This window comes from Parus major, chromosome 3, assembly GCF_001522545.3.
Source record: "Parus major isolate Abel chromosome 3, Parus_major1.1, whole genome shotgun sequence".
NCBI classification, from domain to species: Eukaryota; Metazoa; Chordata; class Aves; order Passeriformes; family Paridae; genus Parus; species Parus major.
This window is the reverse complement of record NC_031770.1, coordinates 60,600,125-60,616,160: the sequence shown is the minus strand read 5'-3', so window position 1 is coordinate 60,616,160 and position 16,036 is coordinate 60,600,125. Positions and strand designations below refer to the sequence as shown.

General features: G+C 39.3%; 1 protein-coding gene across 1 annotated transcript in view; it reads right to left on the bottom strand.

Moving 5' to 3' along the window:
- Nucleotides 1-219: 219 nt before the first annotated feature.
- SOGA3 (SOGA family member 3) overlaps nucleotides 220-16,036 on the bottom strand; it is a gene marked incomplete at its 5' end in the record, with an annotated part of 37,210 nt that continues 21,393 nt past the window's right edge. Inside the window, 4 exons of the mRNA XM_015622592.2 lie at nucleotides 220-321; nucleotides 7,095-7,432; nucleotides 8,744-9,919; nucleotides 10,502-10,573. Of these exons, the coding sequence (XP_015478078.2) occupies nucleotides 7,322-7,432; nucleotides 8,744-9,919; nucleotides 10,502-10,573 (1,359 nt within the window). The remainder of the gene's footprint in view (nucleotides 322-7,094; nucleotides 7,433-8,743; nucleotides 9,920-10,501; nucleotides 10,574-16,036) is intronic.

Sequence of the window (16,036 nt, the reverse complement as noted above, 5' to 3'; positions counted from 1 at the left end):
AATACTATCTGTCATCCCTGTTCTGTTAATATATATCTGCACTGAAAAAACTGAGCTTTTAAAACAAAGACTACATATAACATATATGAACTTCACAGTATATAAATAACATTAAAAGGGATGTTTAAATAACTGTTTGCCACATCAGAAATTTGCCTTCTTTTTTAATCTTAACTGTTCAAACACAGTGATTTAAAACAAACTGCAACCATACCTTTCATGGAATAAGAAATCCTTTAGGAGTTTTTCAGTCCATTTCCAGGCAGCAGAGAAAGCAATGAAAGGCACAGCTATCAGGGATCCTGTTCTGTGAATCCTGATCTTTAAAAGAAGTCAGAAAGCTAAGCAACACATGACCTTTCAACTGGGGCAGCATTTGCAACTCTCTTTGAATAAATCCTCAACTTTTGCAAACTGGAAAAGAGTTCCGTTCAGCATCATCCCCGCAGCTGGCTTCCACGTGACGTCAGTGCACGGAGGATGGTTTTAAAGCCATCTCTTCCAACCCCCAGCTTTGTAACTTTATATCTCCTCATATTTTGTGTAAACAACTCCAAGTCCAGGACATTTTTAGGTTTTATAGTGCAGTCCAGTCTTTAAAGCTTGCCAAAGCAGCTAGTGTTAATATCAAAGCTATGACAATAGGCAATTTTAGTTTTCTTTTATAATTGTCCACGCTGTAAAGGAAGATTTTTTGCTATCTTCCAGACCCAGTTTTCAGGGTTATATTTTTTAATATGATCATTTTGAGCTTTAAAACTTGATCCTCCTTAATTGCTTTGTAAAAGTAGTTTTGTTTGAAGCAGTGGTTTTGTTGGTTAACAGCTATCTTAAAGAGGTAAAAGCAAACCACTCCTCGCTAAAATCTTTTTCTGTATTCTAAATACGCTCTCCCTTACGAAATGCAGAATTATTGGGCACTGTGTAATCCCACTGTCTTGCATTCTGGGAATGGCAGTAACGGTTTCTTTGGAATATAACCAAATATTCCTGATACTTTATAATGTTTCTGGAACAGATTCTACAGTCTGTTAATTCACTTTGTATCTCAGCAAAGCAAGGCACTTGAAATTGGATGAAGAATATCCCTTGAACAGGGAAACTCATCTTTGGCACAAGGCTGGTAAAGAAGGTCCAAAAACACCTTGGGCTGGATATAAATCCCTGGGAGTGTCCATAGCAAGTGTTGGCACGGGATGAGGGAAGGGAGTGTGACAAAAGCAATCCAGCAGGAGACCCTGAAGCCAGAGCAGCAAAATTCAGCTGCTCCCCCTGCTGAGCTGCAGGCAGGAGGAGCCCAGCTCGCTCCTCGGGTCTCTGACCACCAAGATAACTCTGTCTCTGACCACCACGGTAACTCTGTCTCTGACCACCACGGTAACTCTGTCTCTGACCACCACGGTAACTCTGTCTCTGACCACCACGGTAACTCTGCTGTTGGGTGAAAGTGCTCTCGTTTTCTGGCACCCCGAGAGAGACCCCCGGGGGAAGCGTCACACGCACCGCCCTGCTGGGTACTTGTGCTGGGGTGTGTCTGCAGATAGCAACTGAGACAGGCGGCAAATTCAGCTTTTGGGGAATGTTTTGCCCCATGTGTGCCTGGAGAAGGGACACAAAATACTTGATTCAGGCAACGTAAAACTGGACAAACACTGCTGTCAGACAGATGTCTTGGAATGCCCTAAGCAGGAGCATATTTTTGTGGGCAGAGCAGCTGATGACAAGAGGATCAGTGAGAAAAAGGGCACGATATGAGGATTCACACACCCTTTGCTTAGTCAGCACTCTCCTCGTTAGAATACTAAGTTTTTATCTGGTAAAATCCATTATAAAATCCAGTATAAAGATTTTTAACTCTGGGTGCATTTTATAGTAAATACCAAACCAGGTTTCAGGGAAAACACATTTTTTCTCCTTATATGGTCTAGCTGTAAGTCTCAGTGAATACATTCATTGGGTGCTTATTCTGCTCCCATTTGTGAAAATTGTAAAGATGATCTAAAAATTGACCAAATATGCCCCAAGTACACAATGAATGTTCCTGAAGAAAATCCCCAGACTCTAAACTCTGAGGATTTAAATCTAAAGAAACAGTATGACTTTCTTTTGTGAGGTTAGGTCTCAAGTGCCAGCTGACATGGCTGGGAGTGAAGCTGGAGTGCTTGGGAGTAGAACTCAGCCCACAGCTGGAGGCCAGGCACCACAGCACTGCCTCCCTGCTGAAGCCAGCACAGCTGCACTACTGCACATGAAGGCAGATTCTTCAGACATTTTTTTTTTACTCTTATCCATCAACATAGGCTATTATTCTTGTGTCTTTAATATTGCTAACTCCATGCCTCTTGCCTTGCTATGTGGACTCTTTGAAGTAAAAACAGTAAAAATAAATAAAACAATGGGCTAAATCCCAGCCTTGTGTTCCCACTTGGACAAAAGCCTACATTTCTGTCAGTGCAAGGAATTAGAAATGTGTAAGACTCAGGGGCTCATTAGGAGACAAGCACTGGACCCACTTCATAGGTCAAAGGGACACATTAAATTCATCCTAACTTGGAAAAGGTGAGACAAAGAAAACATGAAGTGAGTTGTAAAAACATAGGATCATTGTTCTATATACCCTTAAGTCTAGCAGTAGAGAATTCTGCTTTTGAGGGTAAGAAATTACTCAACAGAGACTGCCCCCACTGTCCCTCCTCCAGCATCAGCAGACAAAGCAATAAATGTGGCTTCTTGGCATCTGGCACAGATAAATAAGCAGGAAGACTACTGTAGGCTCCAACATATTGCTTCCACAGGAAAAGTACACTTTGTCCATACCTAGTACCAGCACTGCTTGTGTTAAAAGTTAGCACCTCAGCAAAAATGGTGCAAGGGTATTTTAAACAAGACCTCTAATAAATTTTTCTTCATCGTGGTAGACTGGAGAAAAAGCAGCGTGAGTTTCAGTATGGGCTGAATCTGATCAGATGCGCAGGGCAATGGTTAATAAAATGTACTCAAGACCACTTCAGAGCATCTTTGGCTGTGCTGCACCAGCTTGGTTATGGCACACCCATTCTGCTATGGCCACAAAAGCTAGTGACAAGAAGAAAGAAGAGCAATACTGCCACTGCAATCAACCCAACCTCACCATTAGATTCCTGAATGATGTACACCTTGTATATACAGCTCAGGAATGGATATATATGGGAAATGGGCAGAAGAGAATACAAACTCTGTCTCCTCTTACTGTTGTGTGTTTCTGCAATAGGATTTAACTCAGTGGAGAAACAGAGCCAACTAAGTGTTATGTCATGTCTCTGCTCCAAGGTTACATTGGAAATCGCTGGCAGATACTTTAGATGTTTACTTTAAATAGAGCCACCGTAATTTTCCCCATAGGCAACTGCATGTGTAATGGCAAAAGTTGGGTTTGAATATCACTTCCCCTGGCATTAAATCAGAGACAGAAATGTAAGCCAATGGGAACTACGTCCCTGATACTGATGCCTTTAGAAGTCTCCTACTCACCTATCAGATTCTGGGGTGATTAAGGAGAAGGGCATGTAATACCCTGAGGTTCTGCTTGTTTTCGTAAACAACTCCTGAAGTTCATGTGCAGTTCATCTCTTTTTATAACACATATCTAGACAGCCATGTTTTTGGCAATTTTCTATTTTCCGACTGCCAGGCATATTTCTGCACTATAGCACCTGCTCTCTTTTAGTTTTGATTCTGAAGCACTGGTGACATGTGTCAACAGACACTTATTCTATCTCTCAACTGGAGCTTCAGGCATGGATATTTTTGGTTGAAAGAAATATCTCTGAGCTTGGAGAAAATGGCCATCCTAATATAATGGGAATTTTTCAGTAGCTGTAAAAGAGAATATCTGTTAAGGGATTTTGTCAGGCCATTCAGAGCCAGCTCTAAACAGGAAACAAATTTAATTGAATTTTTCTGGTTGTATTAAAGGAAAGAATGCACTTATTCCCTAAATTACACAAAAATTCATTGGAGATAGTGCCAATTTCCACAAGTGCAAAAACATCATAATTAGATCTACAGAAGCAAGATCTTTTCCTTTTGAAAGAATCCCCTGGGAACATAGGAAACAGAAATTTAATATTTCAGGGAAGTGCTAAATTAAGGCAATCTCGTGGTTCAAATTCAATGACTTTTTTCCCCTGGAACATTAATATTTCACCAGAATATTCCAAAAGAAGAACTGTGAATCTGCTAAATTTCAACTGATAGGTAACCTGGCATATCCAGCTCCTTGCCACACACAAACAAAATCTATATTATTCTTCTTATTTCTCTTCATGACTCTGAGCTGTGCAGCAGGCAGAACCAGTGAATCAGCAGTGTTCTGTCTGTCTCTGCCCTGCCTGACTCCAGTGCAGTCCGGCTAGAGGATGCTGCTGTATTCAGCTGCATTTGCTCACTTGCCTGTGAGATGATCTTTGCTCACCAGGCCAGTTACTGAGTGGGGAGAATCTGCTTCCTTTCTTGGCAAGTGTAATTATTGCATTTCGTAATATCAAGTTATTTCAATTTAGCAAGACATAGAACACTTATTTCTTTGGCTAGATCTTATCTTCTGGCTATGGATAAATGTCATACTCATTCTATTAGCTTTCTCAGCATCTTTTAAAGTTGTGCAATATCTGGTATGAAAGAGATCAGCAGCTCAAATCACTCCCTTCAACCTGAATGCAAAAGGATAAGAAAAACACATCTCATTTCTCACTGAGATTTCTCTGTGAGGCTTCTTACCATTCTCCTTACTCATGAGAGATTCAAAGACTGTGGGGAACTTCTAAAATAATTTTGTATGCTTTGGTGTGCCTTAATTTCAGATTGCTGCCTATGCAATAGCTCTCTAAACGTCCCAAAAGGTCCCAGCTTTGATTTTGCTTTGTTGATGCCTGATGGAAAGCTCCAGCTTTTACTCAAGAAAAAACACTGTGAGAAATCAATGTGGTTGTAATTGTTGTGCAAAATTACCTCCACCTCTCATCTCCGTAATTCATTCTTGCCTTTTCTGATTTCTGAGAAACAAATCTTTCCCAATTACTTTCCAAGTAATTACTATGAATTCAGTGTATTACTACTTTAGAGTACTACTGCTACTGACACACTCTCTGTAAATCAAACCTTCTCTACTAATTTTTATTACATATGACACCAAGGAAGATATAAGCAAATGTGGGTTAAAAACTAGGAGGCCAGAACTTCAGATCTTAGATTAAGTATGACTTTTTCTCTCTTATGGAAATTGAGTCAGTAACATTTAAGAAAACACAAATGAATGTTTTTTCCTCCACAGGAGATACTAAAGCAGAAAGAAACTGGAGAAGTCAGTCTTGTGCTAAGATCTGCTATGACAAGTTTAAGCCTCAAATGATTGTATTTTTAATGTCCAGATTGCAAATCCATGCAGAGAAAATCTCTAGTATTTCCAGCAGCTGCTGAAAAACAAAAGGCTTTTTCCAGTTACAGAAAATCACTGTGAATTATGGCTTGATCATATCTTGCCATATTAGTTTTTAATATGTGGAACTTAATTTTAGGTAACTGCATAAAGTAGAGCATCTTAGAAACTCCTCAGAATTACTTGGGGCCTGACTTTATCCTTAACTAGGGAACCAGTCAAAGCTATCAATTAATCTCACATATATTGATTATAATTTCCTTTACACATCTCATTAACTATAAAATAATAATGATGACAACACCCCCCAGTAGAAATAGGTATTTGGATTAAATCAAGGAGTTGAGTGATTTAGCTGATCAAGGTTACTGCATCTGCAGAGTATGTTGAGGGAAAGATAGACAAAGAGAAAAATATAGGTTTTTTTAATAATGAATATTTTTACTATTTTTTTCATTCTCATAACAAAAAATTTATTGTCCCATCCCTTGCTGCTCTCTGAGGATTTTCCCTCAAAATGAGGGAAATGAGGTAGCAGAACACAACCTAGGCATGGAGATGAACTGTTCTCACTGGGGAATGAATTAAGTGAACAGAGAGCTAACATGATAAAGAGAATCCTTTACTGCTAGCTAGAAAAACAGCGGCTTTATTTATTACCACTCTTTACTACTACATTATTCAACATGGAAACAGCAGGAAAAGAAGTGTCATTAATACACATACTTGTTCACCTTCAGAGAATTCATATTTATGGGACTCAGTGGTTTCAACATGGGTTGAATAAAAGAGAAAAGTGAGCTCCATTGGGCATTTCAGATGAGGTTTTCATAGCAGGAGATCTACTGCTTGTCAGAACTGCCTATGTAAGTGTGAAAGAAAAGAAATGAACCACCTGTACTCTTACTTCAGCCTCTCACAGGCAAGATAGGAATATTCAGTGACTACTGATGCACACCCATGCCCACAAGCTTCCCTCACTATGGTCACTGGCTAGCAATGGAACGGTTAGACAGGGGTCACTCAGCAAACCAAGAGTTACCATGTCCATTCAGAGCTCATGCTGAAATCTGGGGAGAGAATGTAGAGCCATGGTGGCCACAGACTGGGAAATGCTGCCTGGCAAACTCAACACCAGCCAAGGTGACTTACACCACTCCCATCAGTGCAAGCCAGACTGTAGCATGGCCATTTTTCTTAAGCACAGAGAGAATGCAGCCAGCCTCTATCTCTCAGAAGGTTCCTCAGCTACTCTGATACCTTCTCCTCATGCATCTCATTCTCAGAGGCTCCTGCTCCTGGCCACAATTCCAGATATAGTGCTCTATATACCAACCATTTTGATTTTGTCCCCTCTGTGGGCCTAATCCACATAGTACAGTGCTGAAAACATTATCATTACAATTATGCAAAATATACATACAAACTCTGACATAAAATTGCAGAATACACACAAAATGTGGCTTTACTATTTTTGTATGTGGCTAGAATACATATTCATTTCCTAGTAGTGGGAAGAGTAAGTAGGTGAGTCCTCACACCCACTCTGCATATTTCTGTTTTGGTTCTGATTTGGTGCAAATTAATGAATATTAAATTGGTTCCAGTCCTTAGGAAATTTTTATGCAAAAATTGTAAAATCAGACAAAGTGAAAAATTCCATTTTAAGTTTGCTTACCTGGAATACTGCAGTGAGCAGGTTTCGTATTCAACTGGGTGACTTTTTGGTATGCTTCTTTGCAGATTTTTTTGGTTTGGCTTTGGTTTTGGCAAACAAGTAGTCTTCAGTGTTTTTACAGCAGCGGCTATTACAGAAACTATGTCTCTTGCACTTCTTTTCTTGGAGGGTGGACAAAATAAACAAACTGAAAATAACACTACAATGAACAGTAAATGATGAATGACTTACAGTACAAAAAACAGTGTAAAAAGGAAGACAAGTTTAAATATTGTTGTGTATGAAAGGGATGAAAATAATACAAGGATGAGAATAAGTAAAATGATAGGCTGGAACATCTGGGAAAGTAAATACAAAGACAAAGAGAACAGTCAATTAATGGAATAGCAAGTCCAAAGTTTAAACAAAATAAATAGTGAATCAGACTATGCTTGTGGAGGGACCAACTGCCCATCTCCCATTTACTTCAGTAGGAGTTCTGCATGGTCAAGCCCTGAAATGTCCAATTGTTAAATGTTCAATTGCTGTTATTTGTTTAGAGAAAATACTAATTAGTTTGTTTTAAATTTGTGTAAGTCCATGCAGCGCTCTGCCTTTAAGCTAATGGGAGCTCTACAAGCTCAGAACTACTGCTAGATCAGAAAGTGAGCATGCTAAATACCGTCTCTGTTTGATTTCATGCAATACATGTATAGTAATTGATTAGCTTTAAACTCACTGCGTCTGTGACTTTCTGATACAAGGAAACAAAAGACTAATTAGTCAGCATAGGAATAAGAATAGCTTTCAGCTTCACCTGGCAACTACTTCGACTGTAAACTAGCAAGACAGCACAAAGTAAATTAACACAGCAAGAGACTTACAAAACATTGGATAACTTCATTAGCAATAACAAGATATGCCAACTATAGGATTGCATGATAAGATAAGGGTAGGTAATTTTCATTTTTCATGGCAAAAGATCTTGAGTCAGCAAGGAGTTTGCTCCCCAAAACCTCTCTGAAACAATTCTGCACAAAAACAAACCACAACAAAGACGCTTGTTACTGCTGCATGCAAGCAGTGATTAACAGGCCTTCAACAAGATGCAATCTATTACAGCAATTACAGTGTTCACATTGCTGCGTGGCTCTGTGACTCCATAAGGTAGATCTGCATGGTTTCTTTTAATCTGTGGTTTGCCATATTCTCTACAATTTTTGATATTTAGTACTTCCTCCCACTTAAAATTAATAAAATTTTCCTTTTATTCATTTCAAGGAACCCATCCACTAAGAAAACAATCATGTACGTTTATGAATCATGTTCATATGTACTAAAAATACTGTTTGCACTGCCTTTAGTGGCAATGAAGGCCCAACTCCGTCAACTGCAATCGCAAAGCAAAGAAAGGAGTCAAATGCTCTACCTAAAATTAGAGCATATTTTTAATTTCCAGGAGACTGGATTTATTCACTGTTCACAAACAACCCTATTGGTAGAATTTGTTTTCATATGGCCAAATGAGGATTTTAAGTAATATAAGAAACAGTGATTTTTGTCCACTGCCTAGAATAAAGAATTTCCTTTTTGTTCCGTAAATCCAATTTGAGGTTTAATTTGCTTGGCAGAGCCTTTTTACCTGTAGGCCGTAATAAGTAAAAGTCTACCTGACTCACTGACAAAGGTTCATCTGCACTTCGATCGTCCGAGGACTTCGGAACTTCGAGTCTGTCGATGAAAGCCTGGAGCTCTTTCCTGAAGGCCTTCATCTGCGCGTTGATCCGGTACAGAAGCTCGTGCTCACGTATTCTGCTGCCATCGTCTTCTTCGTCCATCAGTCCAAAGAGGTCCCCGTTAGCTACATAAATTCTTGCCTCTGTGATGATGGTGCTCGTGTCAGAAATTAAGCGATCTATTGTCTTGCCCAGCCGCTCCGCTTCAGAGCGAATGTCCTTCATCTGCTGCCTGTCAGTGAAGCTTTTCTGCCACCCAGACGGCGTCGGATAAAAAGACCTCGTGGGCGTCAGGCACCGAATGTTGCGCACCTCTTCGGAGTCACTTTCCCCCCCAATGGGACCTTCCCTTTTGCGGTGAGGGGGGCGGGAGTCATCATCGCTCTCCTTTTTTCCTGCGTCGCTTTCCGCATCACTGTCTCTAGGGCTGCCACGGATTCCAAGATGAGAGGCCAAGTCGTAGCGCTGCATGTTGGACATTAAGACTCTGTTCTCATACTGGAGCTGCATGACTTTGCCGCTCAGCTCGTTGATCTGCATTCGTGCAGCTTTTAGCTCCTCCTGCAATGCTTCTGTCTTGGCATTATCGTGGTGCCTAGAGCTCTCATGGGCCCCAGACTTGTACTTGTATTTGTTCAGCTCAGCTGTTATGCGTTTGTTTTGTTCTTCTAAATCAGCTACATTTCTCCTCAGCAATTCGGTTTCATCTTCTACTAGCTGCAAATGCTGTCGTAATTCTGACAGGGATTCATTCTGCTCACCCAGGAGTGGGTTAGTGGTCCCTGAGAAATCATCTCCTCTTAAATCATCAAGCTCTGCTTTCAATCCTCTATTTTCTACTTCTAGTTCCACTATTTTCCTCCCGAGAATGTTAGCTTCCTCCTCTACAAGCCTCAATCGAAGCTTGAGTTCAGCTTCTCTTGTGGTAGGTGGCCCACCTGCTTCACCTTTTGGCAAGGGGCTGTCCAAATCCCCATAAAATGATCTGTATTTTTGCAGCTCATGTTCAAATCTGTCTTTCTCTTTATCAATTTTAGCCATTTTCTTCCTCATCAAGGCTGCTTCTTCTTTGACAAACTGTAGCTGGCATTTCAGGTCTTCATTGTCATCCTTAGGGAAAAAAAAAGCAGTATTTGAAGAAACCTGAAGTCAAACCTCCAATGGATTTCCTTAGCTTACAGAAATAACAGTCACAGGTACAGACACTAAGATATTTTCTTGCAATTTTTTTTTCACAGATCAATAAATTAAAGAGGGGAAAACACTATTTTACTTGTGACTAAAATTTGCACAGTCCCCAGAAGTATCTTGGGGGATGGGAAAAGAGGAGCTTGTAAAAAACCTTATATTTTCTATGCTTGCAACATTATCAGACTTAACAGTGTTCAAAAATCCTGAAGTCAGCACAAATAGAGCCCATAAATCTTGTTTCACTGCTGCTGCCATTTACTTTGCCTAAAATACAGGGTAGTTGAAAGCCAGTAGGTTCTGTTGCAGCACCAAGTTTGTTTAGGTGGTCCTTGGGATTAATGGTGTCTGACTGTGGATCAGGGGTAAAAACTCTTCCATTTCACAGCATACAGGAATGCAAAGGGCAAAGCAAAAAGCAAGCCAAGTGCAGATATGTAAACCATTTCCATAGTTCCCTGAAGTCTCCACATAAGAATCGAGGCTACAGCTACTGCAACATACCTCTGTTGGTGTCTGCTGTGACTTTTTTTCTGATTTTGGTAGGTCTTTGCTTCCTCTCCTTTTCAGTGATTGCTGCAATTACAAAAAAAGGACATGCACTGAATTTTTCAAAAGGTATACTAAAGATGTATATAATTTCTATATCATTAATTAAAAAATATAGCAAATCAAATGCAATTATAAAATAATTAATTTCTTGTAATTTTTGAGATACCAAATACAGAGGAAAGATGACATCACCCAAAAATGAAACAGCAATGGCACACAAGTAAGGTTTTAGTTTAATCAGTCTGTTATCTTTTTTATTCAACACACTTTAAGACTAGTGCATTATAAAAACACATGACAAGAGTGGTAAGAAAACAGCCATCCCAAGTGGTAACTTAGAGGTGAGAAAACTGAGACAAGCAGTGAAACCCAGCCTGCCCATTCGATATTAACCCTGGTGGGGCCAGGGCACTTTAAAAAAGCCTCAGTCTTAGACTTTGTGGTGGGACAGCTCCAAAAACAGTGTCACTGAGATCTGTGGCTGACTCCAGTGTACATCTACAAGCACAGCTTTCTCTGTGTCCCCCCCTCAGGCTTCAAGCTTGCACTGTACTGCAGTCACACCTCCTTACCTGTACACTGGGGACAAACTCACACATAGCTCTGGTCACTAGGTTTGTTCTGTTCTCAGATCATATTCAAATAAATGCCATTTAAAACTACTTGCACTACAAAGTTCTAAAGAGAAACAAATCATACCAGCTCAAGAACAGAAACACACAAAACACACAAACACAGGTCTGCACCACCATATGAGATTCTTTGGTTCCTCTCATATGCTAAGTAGCCCATGAGAGTAGAAAATAAACTCCAGCTTTCAGAGCAGGATGCACTGGGATTGAAGCCAGCTAGTGTATCCAGCAAAAATGTTGTAGCTGCTGACAGCAGAAACCTTGTTATGGAAAAGCGGCAGTGGAAAACAATTGCTACCATCCCACTGGCAACATTCAATGCTCATCATCAAGAAAGCAGCAGGAGGAGACAAGTAAATGAGAGAATATGTCAATACATAACACCCCACTTGCAGCTGTTCCCAGTTTTTGTGTTCCCCAGGTAAACTGTAGTCCCCAAGGCAGGACAGTGATATAACCACCACCATCTTCCTCTGAGATTATTCTCTGATAGAAAAATCCTTCGAGAAACATACATTTCCCTGCACCAGCTGGGGCAGAATCCAGCTCTATCTAAAAGCCATCCAGTTCCATAGACTGGGAATTAAAATGCATTCATAATCCTCAAGAAACACAGTACAGTGAGTGGGTACACTGCACATAACAATCCTGTGCACCATTTGGCTGCTGGTACTAATCATCCTCTTTCTTCTGCAGATTAACTCCATTAAAAATTCCTACACTCAGAGACTGCTCACTCAAAAGAAAAAGTTAATGCCATAGAAACATTCACGTGTATATCAAATTTTTATGTCTCTTGCAGAAACAATGAATGCTCTCAGTAGACCAAACGATAAAACAAATCAAAGAACATAGCTGGAGAGCTGGATTGCTGTAAAACACAGGCTTCTACTGGAATCCAGAAAAGACATGAAAATAATTCAATTAACTTATTTTTCCCTTTAAGTATAAACCCAGCAACTTTGGGATCCAGTCTGCAAACAAAATGATTCTTTTTCAGAGTCACCCACAAGTTATCCTGTTGTAGAACTGGTACATGGATTTTTGGAAGGGTTGTTTTGCTGTTTTCTTTTAGAATTGGCAGGTTTATAAAGCCCTAAACTTTCAAAGGAGTAGGTTCCTCCTCTATATCACCATTAATTATACCACTATGTATTATCACTTTGAAAAAACCCTTTTCAAATCAGTTTACACTGCAAACTTTTCCTTGCCCCATATTTATGCCAATACCACCCATTAATGATAATAATAATAAAATAAATAAATAAATAAATAAATAAATATGCTATAGTTAAACTATATTTTTGCTTTATTACCTAAATGCCTTTTGTTCACCCCGTTGAGCTCAGCATCTCTTCAAAAACAATGAAGTTCTGGAATGCTGGGCTGAAACATCTTTTGTACCCTACAACTTCTCAGAAGATAAAAGAAAAACTACTTTTCTAGATTTGATGTCAAAGGAAAACCCCCTGTTTTTCTCCTCTATTGCTCTATTTTTTGGTGTTCCTTTTAGTAGTCCGGATAGTAATATTCTAATTACAACAGTAGTTGTGGCTGTGTAATGATTAGGCATTCTATTCTATTCTGCTCTCCTTAAATTACAACCAACCCTCCCAGAGCTTGTACTGTTCACCAACAAAATCTCAGCATTTAGCAAAAAAATTTTATAGCAGAAAGCACTGAAGAATATGCACAAATCAATTAGCAGGATGATGTGGGTAAGCAGATTAGGCCCAGCTGGGCCTAAATTGGTATGATCTCTTTTCACATGAAAAACACCGTGAGACAATTTCTGATCACTGGAGGTTAGCATCCCACACATCTCAGCTGACAGATAATATCCTCACAATCACAGTGTCCCACAACAGCATGTCAGGGCACTGAGGCAATGGCAGTATTCTACTAAACAAAGAATTCCGCATATCAAGAAGTCTATTCTGCCATAAATATTATTTTTTTGTTATAAATACTAAATTTTCAAGAGTTTCTTCCAGATGTGCATTTCACAGTTTACAGTGGCTACTCTTTCTATCAATTCTCTCAAGCCTTGTACTACTGCAGTCTTCCAGTTCAATTTTCAACATGAAAAAATGTATTGCTGCTAATGAAATAAGCAATGAAATTCATTGCAGCAAAATGGAAAAGGGAAAAAAATGTTCAAACTAACACATGGCAGAACCAAAAAATAGCAGCTCAGACTCCTGCTTGCAAATCTTCATACCAAACCCAAGCCTGGACATTACTAAAATTGTCTGCACATTGCTTGTCACTAAAAGCCACCTCTGCTGCTTTCTCAACTGTAGCAAAAAAGTCTGCCCCTCCTATGCTAGAATTGGTTTTCTAGCACAGAGTTTATTGTGAAGGACAGTTTGTTGGCTCAGATAGTTTTTTCCCTAATAATAATTAAAAAATCCTATTCAGAAGTGTCTACAGCCGACATAAGGCTGCAGATAATGTTTGTTTTAGATGCAAACCAGATCTCACACAAAGGGCAATTTTGCTGCGGTGCTCAGCAGCATCAATTCTCCAGTGACCTTCACTGGAATTTGTCCAATGTCTTGCTGGAGATGCTAAGCACTTCTCAAGATGGCATAATCCTTCTCTTGCCAGCCCTAAATTGCAAGCCAAATGTGCAGTCCTAACATCACCTGTCATGCTCAGTGCTTCTCAGGTGGAAAGAGACGTGAAATCTACTCTGAGAATAACACAATGCAGAGATAACGACATCAACTCCATGGAGGCAGAAAGCTATAATATGAACTCAAATTCTTCCTACCTTGTTCTAAGCTAAAATAAATATCTCAGCAATTAATAATCCTTAAGCAAAACCTACCAAGATTTTTCAAGATGCTTAGGTCTGATTATTTCAAGCCTGATCTAGAGGTATATTATCTAAAAATTGTGGTAGGCAACCTTGGGAGGAATTCCTGACACATCAAGGGATTTATGCATGCACAGGCCCTATAACAGCCTTTATGCCTCCTCAAGGAACAGGGTAAAGGGTGTGAAGCTCCTTGAATCTACCACAGCTACTACAAACCTTCTCATCTGCACAAAACTCTGCTGTACTTGGCTATGGTTAGCTGACCCCCAACTGCTGTGACACATCTGCAGAGCTTTCAAAAATGAGAGTAAACCTAACACCATTTTTACAGTCTTGAAAAGCTGATGAATATTGAACAATTTTTGGGCTGCACAAACTTGCCTCTGTGTGGCACAGAGTGACTATGGCCAGGGAAATGTAAATTTACCCTAAACCTCGCTCTGTATTTTCCCTATAATCAATATGGCTGTGTAAGTCATGGAGCTGGAGGCACAAGAGATATATTTTAGTCTTCTGCCTCTGGACCTAATGTAGTAAAAACTAAATTGACACTATCCATGTTGGCAAATTGAAAATTTACATTCTCCAACAAAAAAAAGACTCTTTGTTTTTAAAATTTCTTCCTTATTCTGCAACTCTTAGTGCAATTTTCCAGCAATTTCCTAGCTCAAGACGCTGGCTTTGTCTGTCATTGGCACAAGTACACAGAATGATAAAATAATTCACTCCTTCCACCACCATTCTAGAGAAGGAGAGGTCTTGAGTATTTCTGTATTCTACTTGCTTTGCAAAACTAAGTCACAAATGAAAAAGCAGAGGTTAACTGAGATACAAAAGGCACAGCCTACCTGTCCACAAAGCAAACACTAAGCATATCCCCATTAGCTGTACCAACACTCTCTTCATATTTAAACTGGTTTATTTCAAAACACTGCTGAGGAGCAATACAAAATGAAAATGATCTTTACTACTTCACTAGAGAGAGAAAAATAGTTCTCATGTAGTTGAATGACTTTATATTGAAAAAAAGAGGAGCTGACCTCCAATATTTGTACTATTTCATTTGCATTTATTTAGGAGTTATTTCAATTATCACTTTCAGATCCTTTACCATTATTTATAAATTAAATAAGAAAAATATAAAGAAGGGGAAAATATATGCAATATTTGTACTTTATCTAGAGAAGTCTTTTGCAGTTTGAACTAAAAACCACATTGTTAGAGCATATCATAGTAACTCTTGTGGTATAACTAGGTAAAAGCATTCTTTGCAGTGCATAACTGAAGCAGCATATTTATGCTCCCATTACATTTGCTTCCTTCTTTTCCTTATTAAAAAAAATGACAGAAAATGAAAGCTGCCTTTTCAAAGCTCACACTACATCTCGGTCAAATAGCTGTCTAAACTGATACTTTGCTTTCTGTGATTACACACTCCTTCATCCACCAGGATATCACAAAACAGTGAAAGCAATTTCTCTGGGGAGGAAGAGGTCTTCTGCCATTTGAACCTTTCAAAACATGGAAGAGCTAGACATGGTTATTTCCCCAATGCTATCCAACTAGGCTTTGTTATAGATGCAGAAATCACAATCATCTTACACTTGGCTCCCTAATCCTGAAATGCAAAAGATCTCAGAACATCATGAATAATTTGAAGTGCAAGTTCAGGAATAGGTTATTGTACTGCATACTGATGCTGATTAAACTTTTCCTAGGGCTTCCTAAGTTGGTGTTTATTTGCCAGTTCTGCTATTTGTATGCTCTGAGAAAAGATATTCAGTCTTTTTGTCGGGGTTTGCACAATTCCTAGTATAATGCACTGCTCCAACCTTTATCTGGGACTGACAGACGGCACACCAACACAGTTAAAACCACTACCACATAACAACAGCAATAATCACAGCACAGATATGTATATTATGAATTAAATACTTATGAGATTTCATCAAATGCAAAGTGGTTTTTTCTCACACCTAGTACCACATGTGGAGTTCTTCAGTCTTCTTAGGAGGATATCTCAGGAGAGAT